The sequence below is a fragment of the Capsicum annuum genome, chromosome 6, assembly GCF_002878395.1.
Source record: "Capsicum annuum cultivar UCD-10X-F1 chromosome 6, UCD10Xv1.1, whole genome shotgun sequence".
NCBI classification, from domain to species: Eukaryota; Viridiplantae; Streptophyta; class Magnoliopsida; order Solanales; family Solanaceae; genus Capsicum; species Capsicum annuum.
In genome coordinates, this window is record NC_061116.1 from 219,783,989 (window position 1) to 219,806,027 (window position 22,039).

General features: G+C 33.8%; 3 protein-coding genes and 1 non-coding gene across 4 annotated transcripts; 1 reads left to right on the plus strand and 3 right to left on the minus strand.

The window, feature by feature from the left end:
• Positions 1–279: 279 nt before the first annotated feature.
• On the minus strand, positions 280–2,283 carry LOC107873847. Its single transcript, XM_016720782.2, has 4 exons — positions 2,062–2,283; positions 1,600–1,980; positions 1,410–1,485; positions 280–401 (listed from the first exon to the last, which is right to left on the minus strand). The coding sequence occupies exons 1-4, from the start codon at positions 2,281–2,283 to the stop codon at positions 280–282; spliced, it is 801 nt and encodes a 266-aa protein (XP_016576268.2).
• Positions 2,284–3,686: 1,403 nt separating this feature from the next.
• On the plus strand, positions 3,687–5,111 carry LOC107874648. Its single transcript, XM_016721409.2, has 2 exons — positions 3,687–4,374; positions 4,674–5,111. Exons 1-2 carry the CDS (start codon positions 3,975–3,977, stop codon positions 4,850–4,852), a joined length of 579 nt encoding a protein of 192 aa, XP_016576895.2. The 5' UTR covers positions 3,687–3,974; the 3' UTR covers positions 4,853–5,111.
• Positions 5,112–10,553: 5,442 nt separating this feature from the next.
• Positions 10,554–10,628, minus strand: TRNAG-UCC. The gene has a single exon. It is a non-coding gene; the product is annotated as a tRNA-Gly (tRNA).
• Positions 10,629–15,278: 4,650 nt separating this feature from the next.
• Positions 15,279–20,317, minus strand: LOC107875635 (glucomannan 4-beta-mannosyltransferase 2). The gene is made up of 9 exons (XM_016722423.2): positions 19,793–20,317; positions 19,409–19,507; positions 18,525–18,777; positions 17,214–17,324; positions 16,846–16,982; positions 16,550–16,663; positions 16,256–16,455; positions 15,975–16,172; positions 15,279–15,856 (listed from the first exon to the last, which is right to left on the minus strand). The coding sequence occupies exons 1-9, from the start codon at positions 20,120–20,122 to the stop codon at positions 15,697–15,699; spliced, it is 1,602 nt and encodes a 533-aa protein (XP_016577909.1). The 5' UTR covers positions 20,123–20,317; the 3' UTR covers positions 15,279–15,696.
• Positions 20,318–22,039: the final 1,722 nt, after the last annotated feature.

A 22,039-nucleotide genomic window follows, 5' to 3' on the forward strand; every position in this document is an offset into this window, starting at 1 on the left:
TGACTTTAAGCTTGGGAGACACCTTCTTATCGCATAAAATTCCCAAAGCGAGCCTTCATTTCATTTAACCTGCCCCAATACGATAAGAAACATCCTCATCTATCTCTCATTCCCCTGAATAGTAAACCCAAGATACTTAAAACTCTCCCTCTTGCAAACCGTCTGAGAGTCCAACTTCCCTACTACTTAATCCTCTTGCCTCGAGTCACTAAACTTGCACTCCAAATACTCCGGCTTGGTCCTACTCAATTTGAAACCTTTAGACTCCGGGGTTTGTCTCTAAACTTCCAGCTTATCATTAACACCTTGTCGCGACTTATCAATCATAACTACATCATCCGCAAAAAGCATACACCAAGGCACATCGCCTTGTATACTCCGTGTCAACACATCCATCACCACTGCAAATAAAAATGGACTAAGCGTTGATCCCTGGTGCAACCCTGTTAAGACTAGAAAATGCTTAGAATCTCCTCTCAAAGTCCTTACCCGAGTCTTTACCCCCTCATAAATATCCTTAATTACTTTGATGTACGCCACAGGGACCCCCCTCGCCTTCAAGCATCTCCAAAGAACCTCCTAGAGACCTTGTCATATGCCTTTTCCAAGTAAATAAACACCAAGTGAAGATCCCTCTTCCTCTCTCTCTATATTTCTCTACCAGTCTCCGCACTAGGTGAATTGCCTTCGTCATCGAGCGACCAGGCATAAATTCAAATTGATTCTCCGAAATAGACACAATCTTCCTCAACCTCCGCTCCACTACCCTCTCCCAAATCTTCATCGTGTGACTCAATAACTTAATACACGTGTAGTTATTGCAACTTTGAATGTCACCCTTGTTCTTATATAAAGGAATCATCATGCTTCATCTCCACGCCTTAGGCATCTTTGCGGACTTGAAAATGTCGTTAAACAAGTTGGTCAACCACCTTAACCCTTCCTCGCTAGAAAAATTTCAAAAATCTACCGGAATCTCGTTGGGCCCCGACGCCCTGCCCCTTCGCATCTTGTGAATAGCCTCCCTGACCTCCTCTACCTTAAAACGCCGATAATAGCTAAAATCGCGACACTCCCTGGTGTGCTCCAACTCCCCTAACATAACACCTTTGTCCCCCTCATCATTCAAGAGTCTATGAAAATACGACTGTCATCTATTCTTAATAAGGGCGTCCTCCACCAATACTCTGTCATCCTCCCCCTTAATGCACTTCACTTGATCCAGATTCTGACTCTTCTTTTCCCTAGCCTTGGCAAGCCTAAACAGCCTTTTTACCCCGTCTGTCTCCTCTAACCCCTTATACAAACTCTCAAAAGATATTGTCTTAGCAGCTGGAACTGCTAGCTTAGCCTCCTTTTTAGTAACTTATACCCCTCCCTGCTAATCTGCCTCTCTTCTCTATTCATACTCTCCAGCAACTTAACATAAGTTGTCTTCTTTGTCTCCACCTTCTTCTTAACATCTTCATTCCACCACCAATCCCCCTGATACCGGCCAGACCAGCCCCTCGAGACACTCAACACCTCTCTAGCAGACTCTTTGATGTCACCCGCTGCCCTATCCTACATACTATCCACGTCCCCCCTACACTCCCAAACCCTCATCCCTTCCAACTTCGCCCCTATCTCCAAGGTACTAACTAGAGTCAGGCCACCCCACCTAACTCTAGGTCGACCCTCCCCACCCCATCTCTTCTTGCCCTTTTTGAGAACCAAGTCCATCACCAGAAGCCTATGTTGGGTCGCAAGATTCTCATTCGGAATTACCTTACAATCCTTACACATTGCCTTATCCCCCTTCCTATGCAGCAAAAAGTCGATCTGAGTCTTGGCTAGCCTACTAGGGAAAGTAACCAGATGCTCCTCCTTCTCCGAAAAGCTGAAATTCATTACCACCAACCCAAAGGCCCTCGCAAAATCTAAAAGAGCAGCTCCCTCAACATTCCTATCCCCGAACCCGAAGCCTCCATGCACGTCATCCTAACCCATCGGCAAAGACCCGATGTGCCAATTGAAATCCCCTCCTATGAAAATCTTCTCCGAACTAGGTACGCCTCTTACCGCCTCGTCCAAAACCTCCCAAAATCTCTTCTTCTCCTCCTTGACCAGGCCCGCTTGAGGCACATACGCACTATAGATATTCAAAGTAAACCCCCCAAAGACCAACTTGATAGTCATCACCCTATCACTAACCCTTTTAACCTCCACTACCTGCCCCCTAAGCTCCTTGTCCACTAAGATACCTACGTCTCTCACTACCAGAGTACCACAACTTGTACCCATCTACATCCCTAACCTTAGAATCTACCCACTTGGTCTCCTGAATACACACAATATTGATCCTTCTCTTCCTAAGAATTTTTACCAATTCTATCAACTTACCTTGAAGGGTCCTTATGCTCCACGACCCTACCCTCAACCTATCATCTCTCATATCCCCTCCCTTAAAACTTCGCACTCCGCCTTTCAAACCTAACCCAACACCGGACCCCTACCCCACCCCACCCCACCCCCCGGACATGACCCTACTCCACCATTAGTTACTACTTTTAAGATTTGGACATATCTTACCAAGCCATTCTTTAATCTTACTAGATTAAAACCATTTGTCTTATGCACTTAAAAACTTTTCTTATAAATCTTTTATTGATACACTGTTCTAGATTCAAATCTTTTATTAAATTTTCTCATATTTACCCGGCTAGCCGTCTTTTTTCTCTTCAATAGTTGTCAAGTGCGAATTTGATTAATTTTGATTTTCTTAACTTTTTCAAATAACATTACACATAAGAATTACTTAAATACAAGGATAATAATATGAAAGGAAAATGTAACTGGACTCTCTAAATACTATTTTGACCATTTGAACGTCCTTAATTAGTATATTTCGATGCAAAAAGTATTACGTGTTAGTAAAAGCTAAGAATAATGACCTTAGCTATTGAGGAAAAATAAAATTCTCTTAACTGGAATGCTGGTTCACTCTTCCTATAACAATGAACTGGAGTAATTGCATTGATGATGTCGATGGTATTTTATACTCTCAAAAATAATGCGATATGATAGATGACATTTCTTTTATTATTAAACAGAAGTCGCATTGCATGTTTGAACTTTAATAATGAACAAAATTCTGATTAAAAAAAAATACTTTCTTAATCATATATTCATATTAGTGAGTATATTTTATTTTCTGAAAAGGTCATTGGCTTATTAGGAGTGCAATCGTGTCACCAAATATGTGGAAATCCCCTTGACGTCTCACGAGCCACTGAAGAACCGCAACAAATAAACACTACAATTCTTCGTTAACGACTACAGTTATGTTACCTACGCCTTTCACTATCTATTTTCCCCGTTTAGTCATGAAAATTAATTTTTGAAATTAAAGTTGAAAAATTCATGATCAAGTACAACGTGTTTTTACTAAAGTAAAATAATTTTCTTAAAAATAAAATAAAATATTTCTATGATCAAACGGCTACTTAAAAAGAACAGTCTATTTTTTAAATTTATTTCAAAAAGAATAATTCCTTTTTAGAAAAATACTTTAATTTTTATTCATGTGGTATATTTAATACCATAAATTTAAAAAATATTTTAATATATTTAATATAATTTTAATTTAATATCACAAATTTTAATATATTTTTTTATTTTCTTAAACAACGGTAATATTTTTAGGCGGAGGGCTTAGGTCCTTTAATCCATTTGACTCTCCGAAATGTTGCCCTTTATATTCGTCCCTTACAATAAATAGGCCTTACGCATCGCCACCATTCTCTTCATTCCTTCTCCGCGTTGAGTTATGAGCTCTATATTTCACCCTTTGTTTCTTCCTTAATTACCATTCTACTACTCTGGTTATGATCGCCGGAAAACTCTGTGCCAGCCTAACGGTAGCCGTTCCTCCTCTTCTTTTCCGCCTTTTTCTACTATTCTCTGTATAAATAAACCGATATTTCTATACTGAGATGGCATCTCCGAGAGGTCACCGGAGAGTAATCGAGGAGAAGAACAGGCTTAAGGGAAAGTTGTCGGAGAAATCCATGTCGTTTCAAGGATATATCTCAGGAAGCACTTCAGAGTTGTATCGAATGCCTAGGACTGCTCCGGACTTGTTTTCAGGCAAGGGATCGATCGCCGGCTCTCCGATGGAGTTTCAAGTTAAGCCGAAGTTAACAAAGTTACTGTTGAATGTGACGATTCAGAGGAGCTTAGGGCCACTTCAGGTGCTGATATCACCGGAATCAACTGTACATGATCTCATCGCCGCTGTTGTACGGCAGTACTCAAAGGAAGGAAGACGTCCGGCACTTTGCTCAACCGATTTCTCCCGTTACGATCTTCATTACTCCCAGTTTAGCTTAGCCAGTAAGATCCGTTCGATTACTTTAACTTCAATATTCAGTCGTTGAATTTCCTTGTTTTATTATCCATCCCTACTGGTATTCATAATATTGCTTTGATAGTTTCTTGTTCTTAAATTTCTGCCTGGTACTTGATTATTGTATATTACTTTGCTTTTTTATAACAGGCTCTTTCTTATGGATTAAGATTAAGATCTGCATACAGTCTTGTCGTTTTAATTAGTGCAACTTGATCGGAAAATAAATTGATTCTATTCCATTATTATTATTGCAACTAAAAGATTATTTGATTGGTGGTTGTAGGTTTGGACAGGGAAGAGAAGGTGATGGCGTTGGGAACAAGGAACTTCTTTCTGTGCCCAAAAAAGTTGGGCGCAGAAACTTCGACGTGCAGTGACTTAACGGCGTCATCCTCAAGATGTAAAAAAGAAGCTGATTATACTGATATCATAGATTTGCCTTGGCCTAATTTCATGCTGTGAAAATTTACAGCTGCACAACTTGATAAATTGTGGTCCGGCCTACTTCTGATTCCGTGCATAGTGAAAGTTTTAGCTTTCTAAAATGCTCTCGCCTCAATTATTAAAGAGGTCGAGGTTATTGTGTTGTGCATTAATTATTGTGGAATCTTAGAGCTGTGGATAGATGAACTTCAAAATTGTAGTAGCCTGTCAAGTTGCTGTATTTGTAAATATTTTTGGATGACCTTTAATCAAGTGTAAGGCAGTACTTCTTTTGCAAGTATCTTTCTATAAAAGTGAACTCATTATAAAGATCATTTTGGATGATCCGGAATCACATTGATATGAAGATTAAAAATCTTAGTATTTGATCAGGTAGTTTAGTAAACGTTTGTAGGATTTTGAGGACTCAATTTCAAGTTTTGATATAAAATCCGTGTTAGTTTATAAAATCTACACAAAATTTTGATTCATTATTAAAATCCCAAATTTTCTGAAAGTGAATTTAAAATTGTTAATTTTTAAAATGTAAATTTGATTCATAAGTTATATTTTGTTTTTAAAAAGTTCATCATTTTAAATTTTGTAAAAAATAAAAATAAAAACTTATGCTCGACCTGATTAATTTGTCCATACTACATGAAAGGATCATATTAAGAAAATAGCTAGTTATGCCATTGTTGACTAATAAATTCTCATAATAACTAACTAATCTATTCTTGTCGAGCTGCATATCAGGCTTCAATCTCTCTCAATACGGTATGATAAGATTTGCGCATATTTTAATTTCCTTAAATTTCAATTGTAAGATGTTGTTGGTTGGCTCCCCACGTACAACAAATGGATTTGGTTTGGATACCTTGAAAAGCCAAAGAAAATAGAAATAGTAATCTTTCAATATGTATCCAATGTATTATCAAGCAAACCAACCAGATAAGGACAAGATTTTTAAATTTTATTCAAGTTTTGAGATTTCAATTTACTGTAGTTTCGACCACGACGTCACTTATTATTATGTGCATATAAATTTTCATTGATTGTTTATATGTTCTCATATTTAATTAGATGGACCTACTATTATTTCTCTGAAAAATATATAGTGACATTTGTCAAAATCAAATCAAAACTTAAAATAGAAATGAAGACCCCCTCGACCCCTCCAGGCAGGGACGGAGCCAACCCTTGGCAAGGGGTTTATTCAAATTCTTCTCAACAAAAAATTGTACAATTTATACATGATTAAAATTAATTTATATATATATATATATTAGATATTGAACTCCTCCAACTATTTTTTCTTCAAACTTTGAACCCTTAGTGGAATCCTGATTCTGCCTCCTCCTGGTAATGAGTGGAAAATCAGATAGCAATATAGCATGGATGATGGATCACGGTTTATGGGGTTCTGTTTTTCGAACTATATTAGGTAAAAACTCATTTGCAACTAGAATTTATATCAGATAAAAGAATGCAAGGTACATGTCCAAGATAAACATGACTGATTTGATACAATTATCGAATGCACTTAATTATATGTATATATAATATATCGACTATATTTTTCAGACAGAAGTTGAAATTATTCTTTGTCTCTTGGCTCTATAAAAAATAAATTCGTGTTTTTTTACTGAGAATGCTCAGATGTTACGACTGAAGCAGCTTATTTATATTTATAAAAAATTGATGTGGCAACTTGCAATTGGAAACGCCCCTAACAAGTAATTAATTTGCCCACTTGTCTAATTTAAATAATTGTATACCACTCTTTAAGGGAGGTAAAGACCTCTTTGCCATAACTTCTAGTTCTAGTAAAAGTGAAGGAAAATCAGAAGTTGATGTCTTGAAACAGGAACCATATAAAACAACAACAGCATCATATTCACTATATTCCCACCAAGGGGTCTGGAAAAGATAAGTGTACCCAATCCATATTATTATCTCAAAAGTGAGATAAAAAAATTGTTTCCACTAAACCTCCGATTCTAGATAAAAAGGAACTATATAAAACAAAATTTAAAAAGAATGGAGCACCTAAGCTCTACTTCCTTACGCATAAAATTACGTGTTTGCCTTTTAAATAAGCTGATTCCTTAATCTTTGCTCCTTGTCAATCAAAATTATGCTTGGATGTAACTTGTAAGATATCATGATACGCAAACATAAACTTATGCTCCCAAAAAATGTGTTTGTAATAAGCGATGAAAATTAAATGGGAAAAAAACCTATATATACAAACTAAGATTGTTTATTGCAACTTATAACAATATTTGTTAGATTGCAAATAATAGCAGAATCTATATTAAAAATTATTTAAGAAAATATTTTTTCTTTTTTTATATAAATATTGAAATCCTTAAAAATAGAAAACAATTAATCACTAGATACCATACACCCTCCATTTTCTCTCTAAAATAACTTTTTTTTTTTTTTTTTTTTCAAAAAGAGTCACTTTCTCTCTAAAATAACTTTTTCTTCTTTTTTTTTTCAAAAAGAGTCACGTCCTTCAGTTTTTCCTTTTCTATACTCATCTTCTTCAACAAAAAATCAGAGAAAATATAAAATTTCTAACCATCATCTTCTTCATTCATCAACACAAAGAACTACTTGCAACCCATAATTTTTATAACTCTTTTTCTTTCAAATCAAAATATTTCAATTGAAATGCATATTTGTGTATTTTAATTGAAATAAATTGAATGCACAAATACGAAAAAAAAAAAAAAAGGATATAAATTAAAGAAGTATGGATGATGCTTGTTTACATTCAATAATGATACAACATGGAGGAAGATGGAATCATCAGGCAAAAAATACCTTACAAAATAAAATATAGTTATTGTAAATTTTTGTAGAACAAAAAATAAAAATCTCTTACTTTACTGTGTTTCACGTAAAAAAAATCGTATTTGTAGCTATGTTTTCAGACTAGTGATGTTGAACTAAATTCAGTAGAAGATTGTAGTAATTTTTTGGTTTGAATTTATGATTATTTATTGTGTTTATTTTTTTTTTTTAATTCTTGTGGCAGATCTTACTCAGACATTACAACAGGAAGACCCAAAGATTTCTGTGTCGTATGATTCTAATACAGAGTACAATGAGTTGACAAAAATCATTGTACAAATTATGTACAAATTGAAATTAGATAGATAGTTAGTGATAAATGTCTACCAATGATCATACACAATGATAAAGACGTAAGAATTTATTTGAATAAAAAAAGAATAATTTCAGATTTCTTCATTAAATATCCTTTGTACATCACATACAAAGAAAAATAAGATAATTAAACATAAACCATAATAAAATAAGATTGATTACAGTAGAAACAAAATTCAAAGTTGTAATTTCGAAAGTAATTTAGTTCAAAATCAAGTGCCTATAATGTTGAGATATGAAAAAAAAAAAAAAAAACCTGAGATCACAAGCGTGTGTTAAATAAAAAGATAGAAAAGGCTTGACAGCTAAGAGCAATTAATAGAAAAGAAGCGTGTATTAATGAATTGGATAAAGTAAAAGAGTTTACTTCCTCTCAATAGAGTAAAAAAGTGGGTAAAGGGGGAAAAAACTACACGTTTATCTATGTTATTGGGAAGAGATAAACACAAAAAAAAACTAAGATAAATATTAAATCATATCAAATTAATATTTTAAAAAAGAAAAAGAAAATTAATAGTAATTTATTAAATCTGCTATAACTTGCAATTAAAACCACAGTTCAATAATTACTTAAAAATAGTGTTATATGTTGCAATAAACTATCGTTTCCAAATTAAATATCAATACAAAATAAGGGAAAAGTGCAAGTGACCCTTCCTTATACCCAATCAAAATGAAAGCCCAATTTTCACGATGATGCGTCGAGGCCCAGATAACTTTTGGATTGTGAAACAAATCAGCCTAATGACATTGTGCCAAGAGTCATTTTTTTCTTCAGAAAACAAAATTCAACTATTTCTGTTATGTCAAAAGTGGGAATGCTCCTATCAACAATTCTAATATAGAAAATTTAGCAGCATAGGATTTTCATATAGTAAGATTTTTGTTCGTGCATTTGCAGACAGTTCCCTCTCTAAATTGAATAGAAACGTTGACCACATAAATGGGATACTGGTCTAGTACTTTAATAACCACTAATCTAATTCAGAGGAAAAAAAAAAGGTCCAATAAATAGGTGGACACCATACAACTCTCACCTTGAAATGAAAAAACCTTACACGCACCCGGTGTATACATCAAGCCAATGCATGCATGCTATGTGTTTGAATTTAAAATTCATATTACTTAACCATGATTAACCAACATGTATTTTACTTAATTGAATTACATAACCATGGTAAAAAATATTAGTTTAGTATATACTCTCACGTTTAAATTCCAAGCATAATGTCATAGAGACGGATTCATTTTCTTCTTTTTTTTCTTGAATGCTTCTACAGACAGAAAACTAGTAACGTATCGGGTGAACAACAGATAAATTATAAAACACATTTTTCCAATCAACACCAATTAATTGAATAGGCCTTCATTCTAAATTAGTTACATAGAGAAGTGTAAGTACCAGCACCATCACAATTGGGTTATTTCAAGGGCCTCAATGTGACCCCTTTTAGGATTTTTTGGTCCATACTGAATGCTGAGCGCCATGTTATATTCGTCCTCCGTACGTCTCAATTTATGTGTCATGTTTTTTTTATTAGTTTATCTCAAAAAGAATGTCGTCTTTTCTTATTTGACAACTATTTAACTGCACAATCCATTTTATCTTCATTGGGTCCCATTTAACAAGAAAAGTAGCACTAAAATGACTAGTAAGGGTTTATTAGTAAAGATAATGAGGAGTTCTTTTATTTTTTAAACCTCGCGCGTGATCAAATTATGCCAACGGAGAGATTATTAATTGCCATTAGCAAGAACGATTAAGCACTAAGGTGGTTTGCCCGAGAGGTTAAGGGGGAAGACTTAAGATCTTCTGCACATAAGTGCGCGTGGGTCGAACCCCACAGCCACCACTTTTACCCCTTTTTCATGTGAATTCCTTCTGAGGCACATTTTGCAGATCTAAATCAGTTTATATTTCGGAATTTTGTTTTCAACACTTACGGAAATAGCCTCCCTACCATCTAAAAGATAGATGTAAGTTTGTACATATCTTACCCTTTTTGGACCCTACTTGTGGAGATATGTTATTCTATTGTTGCTAACGATTATTTTATAATAAGTGAATTGTTGAAATATTTTCCATGTTTAAATTAACTTACTTGTTCAATCTTCAAGCTGAATGTTGAAATTTTCTTTCATTTTTACCCTTCATTTGAATTTTCTATCTGATGAGTTGAAGAAACTTAATTGCTCCTATTTACTTACTGTTTTCAATTATTTTCTCGAAAGTAGTTATCATGATCAATATTTTAAATTTTTAAAAATAATTTGATAATAATTAAAAAGTGCCAAAAAGGGAAAGTAATGTTTAATGTATATGTTAATTCTCTTTTCTTAATAAGTGTTCATTACCTCATCAATTTACTCATTAGGGAATGAAAGGAGTAACAAACAAAATCAGTGTCAAAATTTTCCATTGTTCCTTTTTTTGAGCGCCCATTGGGAGACTGATACCGGAAGCAGCGAACATGAACAACATATTCAATGTGGTTTTCAAAAGTGGGTACGAAAAAAATGGAGATAGAATTGCAAGATAACTGTCAACGCAAAAGATTATTTGTGCGTCTGCTGCCGGGAGTCAAACCCGGGTCTATTGCTTGGAAGGCAACCATCCTAACCGTTGGACTACAAACGCTGTTGCAGTTCACGGAAGTACAATTTTATTCTCATTTTAAAAGAATACGCATCTATGGTGTTTATCGTGTTACAGTCTTAGACCCGTGTGATTCGACCATTCCTCGTACCTTGTATATAGCGGAGAGATATAGTGCACCGAACTGTTTTTTTTTTCTAACTCTAATATAGGAAAATTTAATCCAAAATAAGCACTTTCACTGTTCGATTACTACGTGACTAGCGTGATTTTTTATATTCATAATAACTTCAGGAATTAATTTAATTTATATGTACTATCACCGATTTACACGATCAATAAAATTTTAATTATCTTATTATTATGCATGTCACTTACTTTAATTTATATAGTACTTATTCTAATTGGTTCATTAGACGGAGTTATATATGCTGCAACATAATGGTGTGTAAACTTTTTTTTTAAAAAAAAAAAAGCTATACAACATAACTGCCAAGAAGTCAAACTCATTAATAATGCCACGTTATTGATGGGTACTTCAAAACATTTCCAGTGACTTATTGGTCCAGCATGCGTGGAGTAATTCAACTTTTGTACATGTGGAGTGCATAGGTTAAAACTCTTATAAGGGGTCACTTGGTTTGGCATTGATGGGGTTGGAGTTGATTAAAGGGCTGAGAATTGTAGCAATCATGGCAGTAAATTGGAGCTAGTACTTATAATATTGCAAATTATTAATGAAAAGAAGGAAGACAGCAAAACGAGGGAGGCCTCTCAACCAACAAAATAGGTCATCCTTATTAAAATTTGTTAGTATTCTTGTGAGTTGTGATTCATGGTCAATTGGATCCCACATTACTATACTTTGTCATTTGTCAATGTCTACAAATTAAATGTTTTTTAGTGATCATTTCATCTTGGAATGATCATCCTCCGTGCTACATATATCCCCCAATACATATAATTGTTGCGTGTGTATTTTTATTTTTATTTGTTAATAAAAGGTTGAATAGTACTGTTGCATGTGTAGACATTACATTACGCATACACATTGTATATCGAGAAAATAATCTCTTATGATCACTTACAAACAAAATCATATTATATGTTATAGTCTCAATTCTGGCCATTCATGAATGTGGGGATGAGGCAGCAGACAAAACCTCCAAAAAGCATGTTACTTCTTTTACAAAATCATATAGTGCAAGGTGAAGAAGAAAATTACATGTACTTGTGAGTGTGACATAAGTCATAACCTTTGTAGCTAAAAGGAAGTCATCAAAGAATCCACTCAATCTAGAAACCCCTTCTAAATTTTAGCTTTTTTTTTGGTAACAAAGGATGGTTAGGTTTATATATGGGTGATCGCTCAACTTTTATTTCATTGCACTAAACCCATTTACTTACTATTTAAAGTAAAAAAATTCATTCAGTTTTATCGAAATGTCATGAAAGTCATTAAACTATTTTTTGCCTAATTATCAAAGTTCATTAGGATGCAGTTATATAATATTTACGCAAAGGTTAAATTAACTTTCTCGTTACGGAAAAAGTTGTTTAGTAATTACAGTGACATTTAAGCGAAATGGAGTGTTTCTTTTTGTTAGTACACAAAAATAATTTAACAACTTTTTCATGTAATTAAATGAAAGTTGCATGACCATACTTGAAATTACCCCTACTCAATTTTTCTGTTCAAGTTATATTTTTTACGGTTAATATTTATAATTGGGAGGATTTCGTCTTTAATTTGTTCGCCTTTAGATAAAATTAGAAGTAAAAGTAGAGGGGGCCGTTTGCCTATATAGTTTCTCTTTAGCCATGTGGGATACTATCAGATTTGCCATTGTTCTCTTAGCCTCTTCCTATACTTTTCTTTTTCTGAGACTTGTCAGAAGAGTGGCCATGCATGCATGTTACTTGTACCAAAGAAGAAGGAGAATTTTAGCAGGCGTATGCATGTTATTCTAAAGCTTGTCTCAATTAAGGAGAGGTAACAAGTCCTTCCAACTTATTTGCAACGAGGATTTGAAGTTCATAAATTTTTATAATGATCACCTTTTGTGATAATTAGGCATAATATACAGTTAGGAAAAATTCACTCTTTAATTTGTATAATATAATTATTACTCATAAATAGACAAAAATTAAACAATTAATCGAGGTCTACATCATTCTGCCGACAAGATAAATCCTCTTTTCTTAAAGAGAATTGTACTAGATGATTTTTGTTTGTTTCTCCCTTTCTCATCGTTACAAGCAAAACCAAAAATAAAAGGTACTCTTTCTTTGTAAGTTTTCACGGGTATTTATTCCATTCTCAGATCTTGAACATGAAATCTTTGTGATGCCTAATATATCTTTTGCTTAAAATGTGATAATGCTGATTGCTGACATATAAAAAGATAAAAGTACCTTGCATTTGTGTAAAAAAAATGTCATAACATGCCAATTACCACAAAACATGCAATGATTTGAGGGTCCTAGCTAGGATTTGGATGAATATTATTAGTAGTACTAAAATTTTTGTCTCCATCATCAAATAGTTGATTAAAACTAAGAAAGCGAGACGATGATATTGCGCAGCATCTTTTCCTGAAAATAACACTAAAGGAAAAACTATTTCATGCATCTACCCAACATTTGGCACTGTGCAACTTTATTTAAGTAGTACAAAATTTACCCACTTATGTGGCAATTTAAAATGACTATTAGTCCATAAGAGTGACTAAGTTGATTGAGTAGATTGATTTCAAACAGGGGTAGCAGATTCAAGACTTCCCGCATGCTTTCTTAGTCGAGTTCGACACATTGAACTTGTCTAGTGTAGTTTATCCTCTTCGATATGGTACGATATGATTTGCAAGTTATGACAATGCAGTGGAGATTATCCTATATATGCACTCATGAAGAATAGCGATTACAGGTTCCTTTGTCAACAACCAAAGAAAAAGGTTATTTAAGTCCAAAGTTTTAATTAAAATATATTACTAACATATGGGATTTAAATACAACAATATACCAAAAAAGTCCTACTATTAGAATTTAAAAAGTGAATCGGTTTTGAGGACTCAATCGGTGTTCTCGCTTTTTGCACGTCAATGTAAATATAATTATGCATTTCCAATTTTCCATGCATGCCCAATATTAAAGTTTGTTCAGTGAAGGTGATTTTTTTGAGGATGAAGCTTAATTACTTTTTTAGGTTTAACTAGTTGAGTATATACTCCAAATATAAGGCTGCTGATTATATATATATTAGAAAAATAATGAGTCGGAAAATGATGCTAAAGGGCAAAGGCAACGAAACTTCATTGTGACCCCATCAGCTAAAAGTAATATCTGAGTGTCTGCCGAAAGCATAAAATAATTACATTAATAAAGCAGCAGTCTATATGTGACATTAAGTTTGCTTATATAAATTCCCAAATCACAAATCAACAAATGATTCAAGTTTTGTCATCCCAATCTTTATTTTACTATATGGTTGAACAATCTTATATTAAAATAACTTTTGTTCTCTATTCATTTTAGATTATAACAAAAGCTAAGATTCTACAAATGTGCTGATGACAGTAGTACTCTCTTGTAACAGAAGCAAAGCACATCAATCAATTTATAATATTATCAATCTGCTGGATAAAGAAGGGACATAATGCCTTGTGCAAGTGTATATATTAGCTAGGATTTATCTTTTCACATTAGCCAGAGAAAATATATATAAATAAAGGGAATGTAGAAAATACCAAGAGTAATTAGGGGAAAGTTACAAATTTTGCGTCGAAACTTTGCAAAATGGTCCAGATTTGCCTCTCATAATAGTTGGGGTCAAATTTTCCTATAAAACAATGAGCTAGCTCTTTCCTATTGGTTAACCACAAAGGCTTTTCAACATGTGGACCTTTTTTACAAGAGAAAGGATTCAATTTCCTCTTCAACTATACGAAATTGTCCAGACTTAGGATTAGAGTTTGTGACTTGAATTTCGTTGATTCGGTCTTGAAAAGTTTATGGTGCGATTCATGTTTTTTATGGGGTCTGTGGTGGTAGCGGAGGGATCGGACCGATAGGCGCCTAGGATTTATTTATAAGCACATATTATATAAGTACGATTTAGTGGGTCGTTTTGGATGTTTTTAATACGTCATTCTCCTCATTGTATTCTCCATCCTTCATAGTGAATTTCCTCTGCCTCTGTCTGTGGTATTTCCCGCAAGGGTTTTCACGTAAATTTGTATGTCTTCTTCTTGTTTTTTTTTGCTTTGTAGTATTGCTTATTCTACCCGATTATAACACTTAGCTTGCTTCAAAAGAATCACGACAAGAAATAAATGGATTTTACAGAGACATTCTTGTTGGGACATGCACCATCAGAAATTTCGTGGGAACTAGATGTATGGCTGAATTAAATTAGGACGAAAGATACTCATAACGGTGAAATTTCCAAATAATAGCCAGTATGTAAGATGTTTCTGATCACTAAAGAGCAGAACCTTCATGCCTTGTCACGCAGAGTTCACAAACTTCATTTTGAAGTTAAAAGGAAATTCTGTCACTTTGGCAAAGGGTGGAAGTTCAATATTGGTGTAACATAACTGTGTTTGGTTCTTTGGCAGTACTGAAGATGAGATCAATTTCTACGGAAAAACTTTAAGCTAGAGACAACAGTAAATTACTAAAGCTGTCAAACAATTTAAATCACTACCTCCTGTTATATGCATATATCTGTAGAAGAAAAAATTGAAACTAGAATGACAAAAAACTTGATTACAAGTTTGGTCCTTTTCGCAAATCCTGAGCTTATGTCCCCTCTTGAAAGCCAAAAGACAAAGGGAACAAGAAGAACAGAAAGAAAAAAAAATGACTTGCAAGGTAATGAATTACAATGTCACACAACTAAAGAGCTTCAATAGAAGAAAATTCCAATCTATCTATTCACTAATGCATCTATTTTATCTGCTTCTTCAGCACTGTATTGCTAAGAAAATTCTCCGGAGATTTTGAGGTTGGCATCCTCTGAAATGGTTGCACGAAACACTCAAAACATATATTTCCGTGTACATGAGTCAATACAGGAGAATTTTTTCTTTTTCTTTTGAAGTTTCTGCTATTACGAGGGGACTATGGTGCCGATGTAGCCAAATCCAGCGATTGTGAATGTAATAACTTGGAGGAAGATGTAAAGGAAGTACTGGCTTTTCCCATAGAGGACGTCATAGCATCCACAGAAGAAAAGGAAAACTGCAAATCCCAATTCTTGTGGAAGAATCCTGTAACAATTAGACCAACCGGTAATGCATGGTTAACAAACTGATGCAACAATCTAATGGTTCAATGATATAAAGATCAAACATGAAAATAAGCCTTCATTCAAGAGAGTTTACTCACCTATCTCCAAATAGAGATCCTCGGGGTTTCTTGGTTTGTTTTGTCTTTTCTTTGTTCTTGAGAGCATCGCCTAATTTCTCCGTGACAACCCATTCATTAGCTCTCTTTGCTTCTAGCAAGCCGATAAATGTAGCCTTGGTTCGTTGGAAAGCCATCACATTCTCAAAGAGAATCCAATAGAAGAGTAGATGAATTGACCTGTCAAATTCCATAATCAATTAGCTAGGAAACTTTCTGAGAAGTAGAAAAGAGAACTTGTTAGGCATATTATAGTACTCTACCTTGGAGTTCCAACTGAATTCAAAGTGGTAATAATGCAGGGGATGTAGATGGCACCCCATACAGGGACTTCAACCTCAGGAACTAAAAGACTCAACGGAAGAACAACGCAAAAGAAGAAAAATGTGACCATGTGAGCTATGATCTTTCGGACAAAGAAGAAGCTGTAGATCACGTAAAACTTCTTCCAAATATTCACTCTCTGAAAACACGAAACGAAACAATTTAGATTCTTTATCTTAGTTGTGTTACATTCATTTTAAAAGTTTGAATTATATACATTACAATTTACGTACCTTGTTCCTAACAATCTCCATCACCATTTTCCTGAACAAATTAGCAGGGCCACACGACCATCGATGCTGCTGAAAACGGAAGGCTTTGAATGTACTGGGAAGTTCACTTTTCACCTAGAGTTAATAAAAAATTTGTTTAGTAACTAGATAAATCTTCAAGTTTAGAAAAAAAAAAAAAAGGACAACTCGATGCACTAAGTTTTATTGTATGCAGCCTTATATTGCATTTCTGCAAGAGGCCGGCTGTTTCCACGGCTTGAAACGTGTGGTTGTTTGACGGATTTTACCAAACACACCTGGAGATCGCCAAGATAAAGAAACTTCCAGCCCTTAAGACTAGCTCTAACTGCAAGGTCCATATCCTCCACAGTTGTTCGGTCTTTCCATCCACCAGCTTCATTAATGGCTGCTATCCTCCACACCCCTCCTGTTCCTGTAAAATTAAAACTTCTTGTTAGAAAAATGCAGGGCAAATTTAATCAAACTTAACAACGAATTTCTCGATCAAACTTCTCTATAACAATCATCTTCTGTAATTACATTTTTTAATAGTAGCTAGCCAAGAAAATTTGACGTTATATCGTATTATATTACTGTATATGTTTTTTTATATTAGTACTTTTGTTATATAGTCAGAAAAAAACAATAGTAAGATTTGGCTTACCATTGAACCCAAAGAATGCATGAGTAGATGAACCAACTTCTTGCTCCACAGTGAAATGGTAATCCAGTGACATCTCTTGCATTCTCGTTAATAAGCACTCATTCGCATTCACTGTAAATAAACAAAAGGATTAGCTAATGTTAATTACCAGTAACGTAATTTCTTTTTCACCTGTAACAATATCTATTTTCCACGTCATCATACACCTTTGAAATATCATTTTCAGTTTCGTTTTTAATTTATGTTGTACACATCACACAACGTGGTGTTCGAATGGAAGTGTCGGTGAGAACTGTAGGAAGTGCGAAGAAAAGAAAGTCCACCAAGTGGACCGATGATTTCTGAAATAATGGACCATAATATATACTCCACCCCTTTTTTTTTTGGCTTATTTTGATATTAAAACTACTAAAATATCTTTTAATTTTGTGGTATTAAGTTAAGAAGTTGGGAAAAAAAAAACAGTAAGGTTCTTTAATCTCTTAATAATGACTCGGTTTAAGCAAATGGACAGGACAATAACGTCTTTAGCCAATGTTGTTGACGTTATTGATATTTCCAAATAAACATATCTCTGACAAGTCTTCAGAGATTACTTTAAAGCAATAATCGTGATTAGGAAACTTAATAAAATAGTAATCCTGATTAACATTCATCATTTAAGGAATGAAAATAATCTTAGCAAATAAATAAATCATTTCAGTTTGACTAAAATATGGTGTTTTGTTGCATGCTATCGTACAATGATTCTAAGTTCTAACAATAGCATTATAACACCTACTACACCATACACAAAATCAGTATTGCTTTCGCTACACCTAATCATACCGTTGTCCATATTAATTAGCCATCTAAAGATGAGGTTTAACCAAATTAATTAAGAGTATTAAAACAAGAATCTCATACTACTATTAATTGTTGTTGTTAACGTGGAATTGTTTTGGTCTAAGCACGAGGTGCACGATGGTGGAGAAGCTAGAATGGTTCATGATTGGTCCCACCACCCATGATTGATGGATTCTTCATGGACCCACAAAAAAATAATCCACCAATCTTTAAATAATCCTAAAGTTCACTTCCAAAAAGAAATTTAAGAAATAAAAAAGTTCCACAACGGTGACGAATATATGCGTAGGTATTATTCATAAACGTGTAGTAAAAGTAATTAGTAAGTTAACGCCAACAGTGTGGAGTAAAGAGCACCGACACTTTTTGTTTACTAACAATGTAACATAATGTAATTAATTAAAATGATTAATTAACAATTTAACATAAATGATTATCTTAATCATGGTTAAAATTTGAGCTTACCAAAACGCCAGCGACCTTGAACGAGTGCGATTTCCGAGTTATGTACAAGAAAAGGGATAGCTCGACGGAGAAAATCCGGTTCAGGCCGGAAATCGGCATCAAAAATAACAACGTATTCACAATCTTTGACGTAATCGCGTTTTAATCCTTCTTTAAGAGCTCCTGCTTTGTAGCCTCCTCTGTTCTCTCTAATTTGATACCTAATGTTAACCCCTTTACTGGCCCACCTTAAGCATTCTTTTTCAACCAAATCCTACAACATTAATAATTTATTCATAAACAAGAGACATATTTTTTAAAAAAGAAAAAAACAAAGGGAAGGTAGCCCATAATCATTTATTGGGTGTGTATCTACTACATGAAGAAATTGGAGGGAAAATGTTGGGTTGTGGTGGGTGAAAACTGAAATGTGTGTAATAAAAGCTGGATATTCTTAATTGAATTAAAATTAATAAAAGTGACCAAATATTATGGAGCTTAAAATAGATGGGGAGAAGTAAACATCAAGAAAAGGCCAAAATTACAGATCTAATTTTGGATTACTAAGTTCATGCCAACAAGAAGCTGAAATTTTGAGCAGAAAAACAAACAGAGCACAAGAAAAATAAAATTGGACAAAAGAAGTCTAACAATCCTTTCTTTTTTTTTCACTTGGCATTTAGTGTTCGCTTTAAGGTCTCGATTAATTTAAATGTATCTCAAGCGTTTTCTATCAAAATTTGTCCTATTCTTAAAACTCGAGTATGAGACCTCTAGTTAAGAATGTTGGGATCTTATTCATGCCACCATGCTAATAATGTCGTAGTTCAAATGCTTATATTCGACCGAAATTCAAGAAATTTATAATAAAAGAGTTTTCAGAGAACTAATGGATAGATATATACCTTAATGAGAGGATCAGTAGAATCATCAAGAACTTGAATTACAAGTCTATCAGATGGCCATGAAAGGTTACATGCAGCTCCAATGGAGATCTTGTAGACCTGTCTCAAAACGCCATATCTCAAATTTTAAAAAACTCTTGTTTCTGCAACTCAAAAACATTTCTTTTTATTCATTCCATCCTTTTTTTACTTGTCCAGTATTGACTTGATACAACCTTTAAGGAGCAATAAATAGAATTCCAATGACTATAGCTAATAACAAGCGTAAATTCTCTTGATTTTCTAAACTGGACAAGGAAAATGAACATTCATTTTTAGTATATTGGACAAGTAAAAGTGGTCGGATATGCTAAAGAAAAGAGATCGAGCAAGAGAAATGTATACCTCTTTTTCATTGAACATTGGGATTTGAACAAGAACCATAGGGAAACCTTCATTCCCAATCTCCAAATCCTCACCCATTGGTTCCCAATTATACCTTTTTTCTGGCTTTCTCATAAAGAGTTTAACAAGAACAATGACTATTCCCATATAAAGCCTTTCAATGAAAAGCATTAGTTCCATAACTAAACAAATGTACATAGCAACTTTCAATAATGGAACAATCAATGGAGCTTTAACTAATTCCCACATTAACCCAATTTGTCCTGCTATATCTGCTGCTGTCCCCTGAAATGTCCCTGGAAATAGAGCATTTGTAGAAACCTCTGCCATTTTTTCTTTCTTTAGCTAAAATCAGAACAAAAAACAATAGTCCTCTTTATCTTTTTTCTATGTTAAGATAGAAAAGGATTGTGGCATTGTGCAAAAGAGAGAGAGGGAATGTGTAATGTGTTTGAGTGTGCAAGTGAGTGAGGGAGAAGGGACAAGTTTTATAGTCAAGTTTTCAGCTTATTTTAGACACTTCTACAGTAAACTTACCTTTTCAGTTTTTACCCTCTCTTTCTTTCTCTTTTGACGTATAGAATAGAAACTCATCTATTCATATTTTTATTCTAGTTCATTTAGTGTTCGATATCTGCTTTGAAGCTGTTAAAGAATTTAATCTTAGGTCTAATTCAAACTTCAAAAGCTAATTTTAGAGGTGAGCATTGTTCAAATAATATTAAAGACATCACCCATCTCTTGCAAAAGCTGACGTGAGACTCTTCAACCTCACCCCGCCCTCTCCCTCATGTCTTTGACATTTGATTCGTGGATTATTTAATATGGACGCAACATCGAAAAAATATCTGAGATGGGTTGTACTCTGATACTTTGTTCAAGAAATCGATCTTGGATTTAACTTAACTCCAAAAATAAGATCAAGATATGAGGATTATCCAAGTCATATTACAGAGACCACTCATCCATTAAAGGATTGTGTAAGATTCATTAAAAAGGAAATGACTCTCTATCAATCTTTTAAAAGTTACTTTCAAGATTCAAACTCGAGATTACGAGCATATTGTCCATCATCCCACAAAACTTTGGTAAAAATTGTTCATGATCCAAATGGAAGGATAAAAGAATATAAAAAGAAATGAAAAATGTGACAGGGACTCTGTCAACCGTTCCAATTTCTGCAGCTAACTTGCCTTTCTACCAAAACAAACTGTACCAATAACGAATAGGTCAACCTTTTTGGTTTTGGCAATCAGAAACACCTTATGTGGTGTAATTGAATATCATATAATGGGGTGTATGGAATAAGTGAGTAAACCTTAATCGATTAATGAATTTGTAGCCTATTATTATACTTCAACATATATTATTTATATATATCAATGTACTTGCTAGTAAATCATGGTAATATGACATCTTCACCTTTTTCTTGAAACTTGCATTAATAAGTACAAATCTTCTACTTATGAGTCTATGACAGCTCGCCCTAGTGACAAAGCAAATGTACTAATTAAGTCCATAATATGGAACACTCTTCAAGCATGTAATCATCGAATTATCTCCAGTTACATTTTATAAGTTAATTATTATGTAAATATTTTATATATCATGAGTGTGTAGAGAACTTAAATTCATGTGAAGAGTGGTTTGATTGGATCAAGATTCATGTGAAAAACAGCTTAGCAAAAACAGATAGACAGACAGGGTTCTCAAATTGACACGAAGACAAGTACATATGAAGTTCTCCACAACCTACCCTGCTGTCTCTGCCTTGTTTTTAATGTTAAGCCGCCAAACTTTCCTTTATGTGAACTGCCTAGGTATTTAATTTCCCTTCTCTTTGGGTTCTCCTTTTCTATTGGTTGAGGCCAATGTGATTCGGTATATTTATTGTTTCGTTAAAAAAAAAAAAATGAAAACTGGAATTTGTATGTATGACACTTGTAAAACTTTTGGAAACTTAGAAGGTCCTTACGTTAAAAAAAAAAAAAAAAAAGAAAAAAAAAGAAAACCAAAACTTCTTACCTGAGTTTTGATCAAACTTTTAAAATCAGCTTGTTGCGAAAAATGAATTTCAAAAAAGTAATCTTGGTGAGCAATAATTTGTGCTTAGATAATCGCTTTTAAACATCAATAAGCATTTGACGAAACCTTTAAAGAGTGCTTCTTAATATTATCTCAAAATGCTTTTGAAAATAATACTTTTATTAGTCTTCTAAACGTTTGGTCAAACATACTAAATCAGTC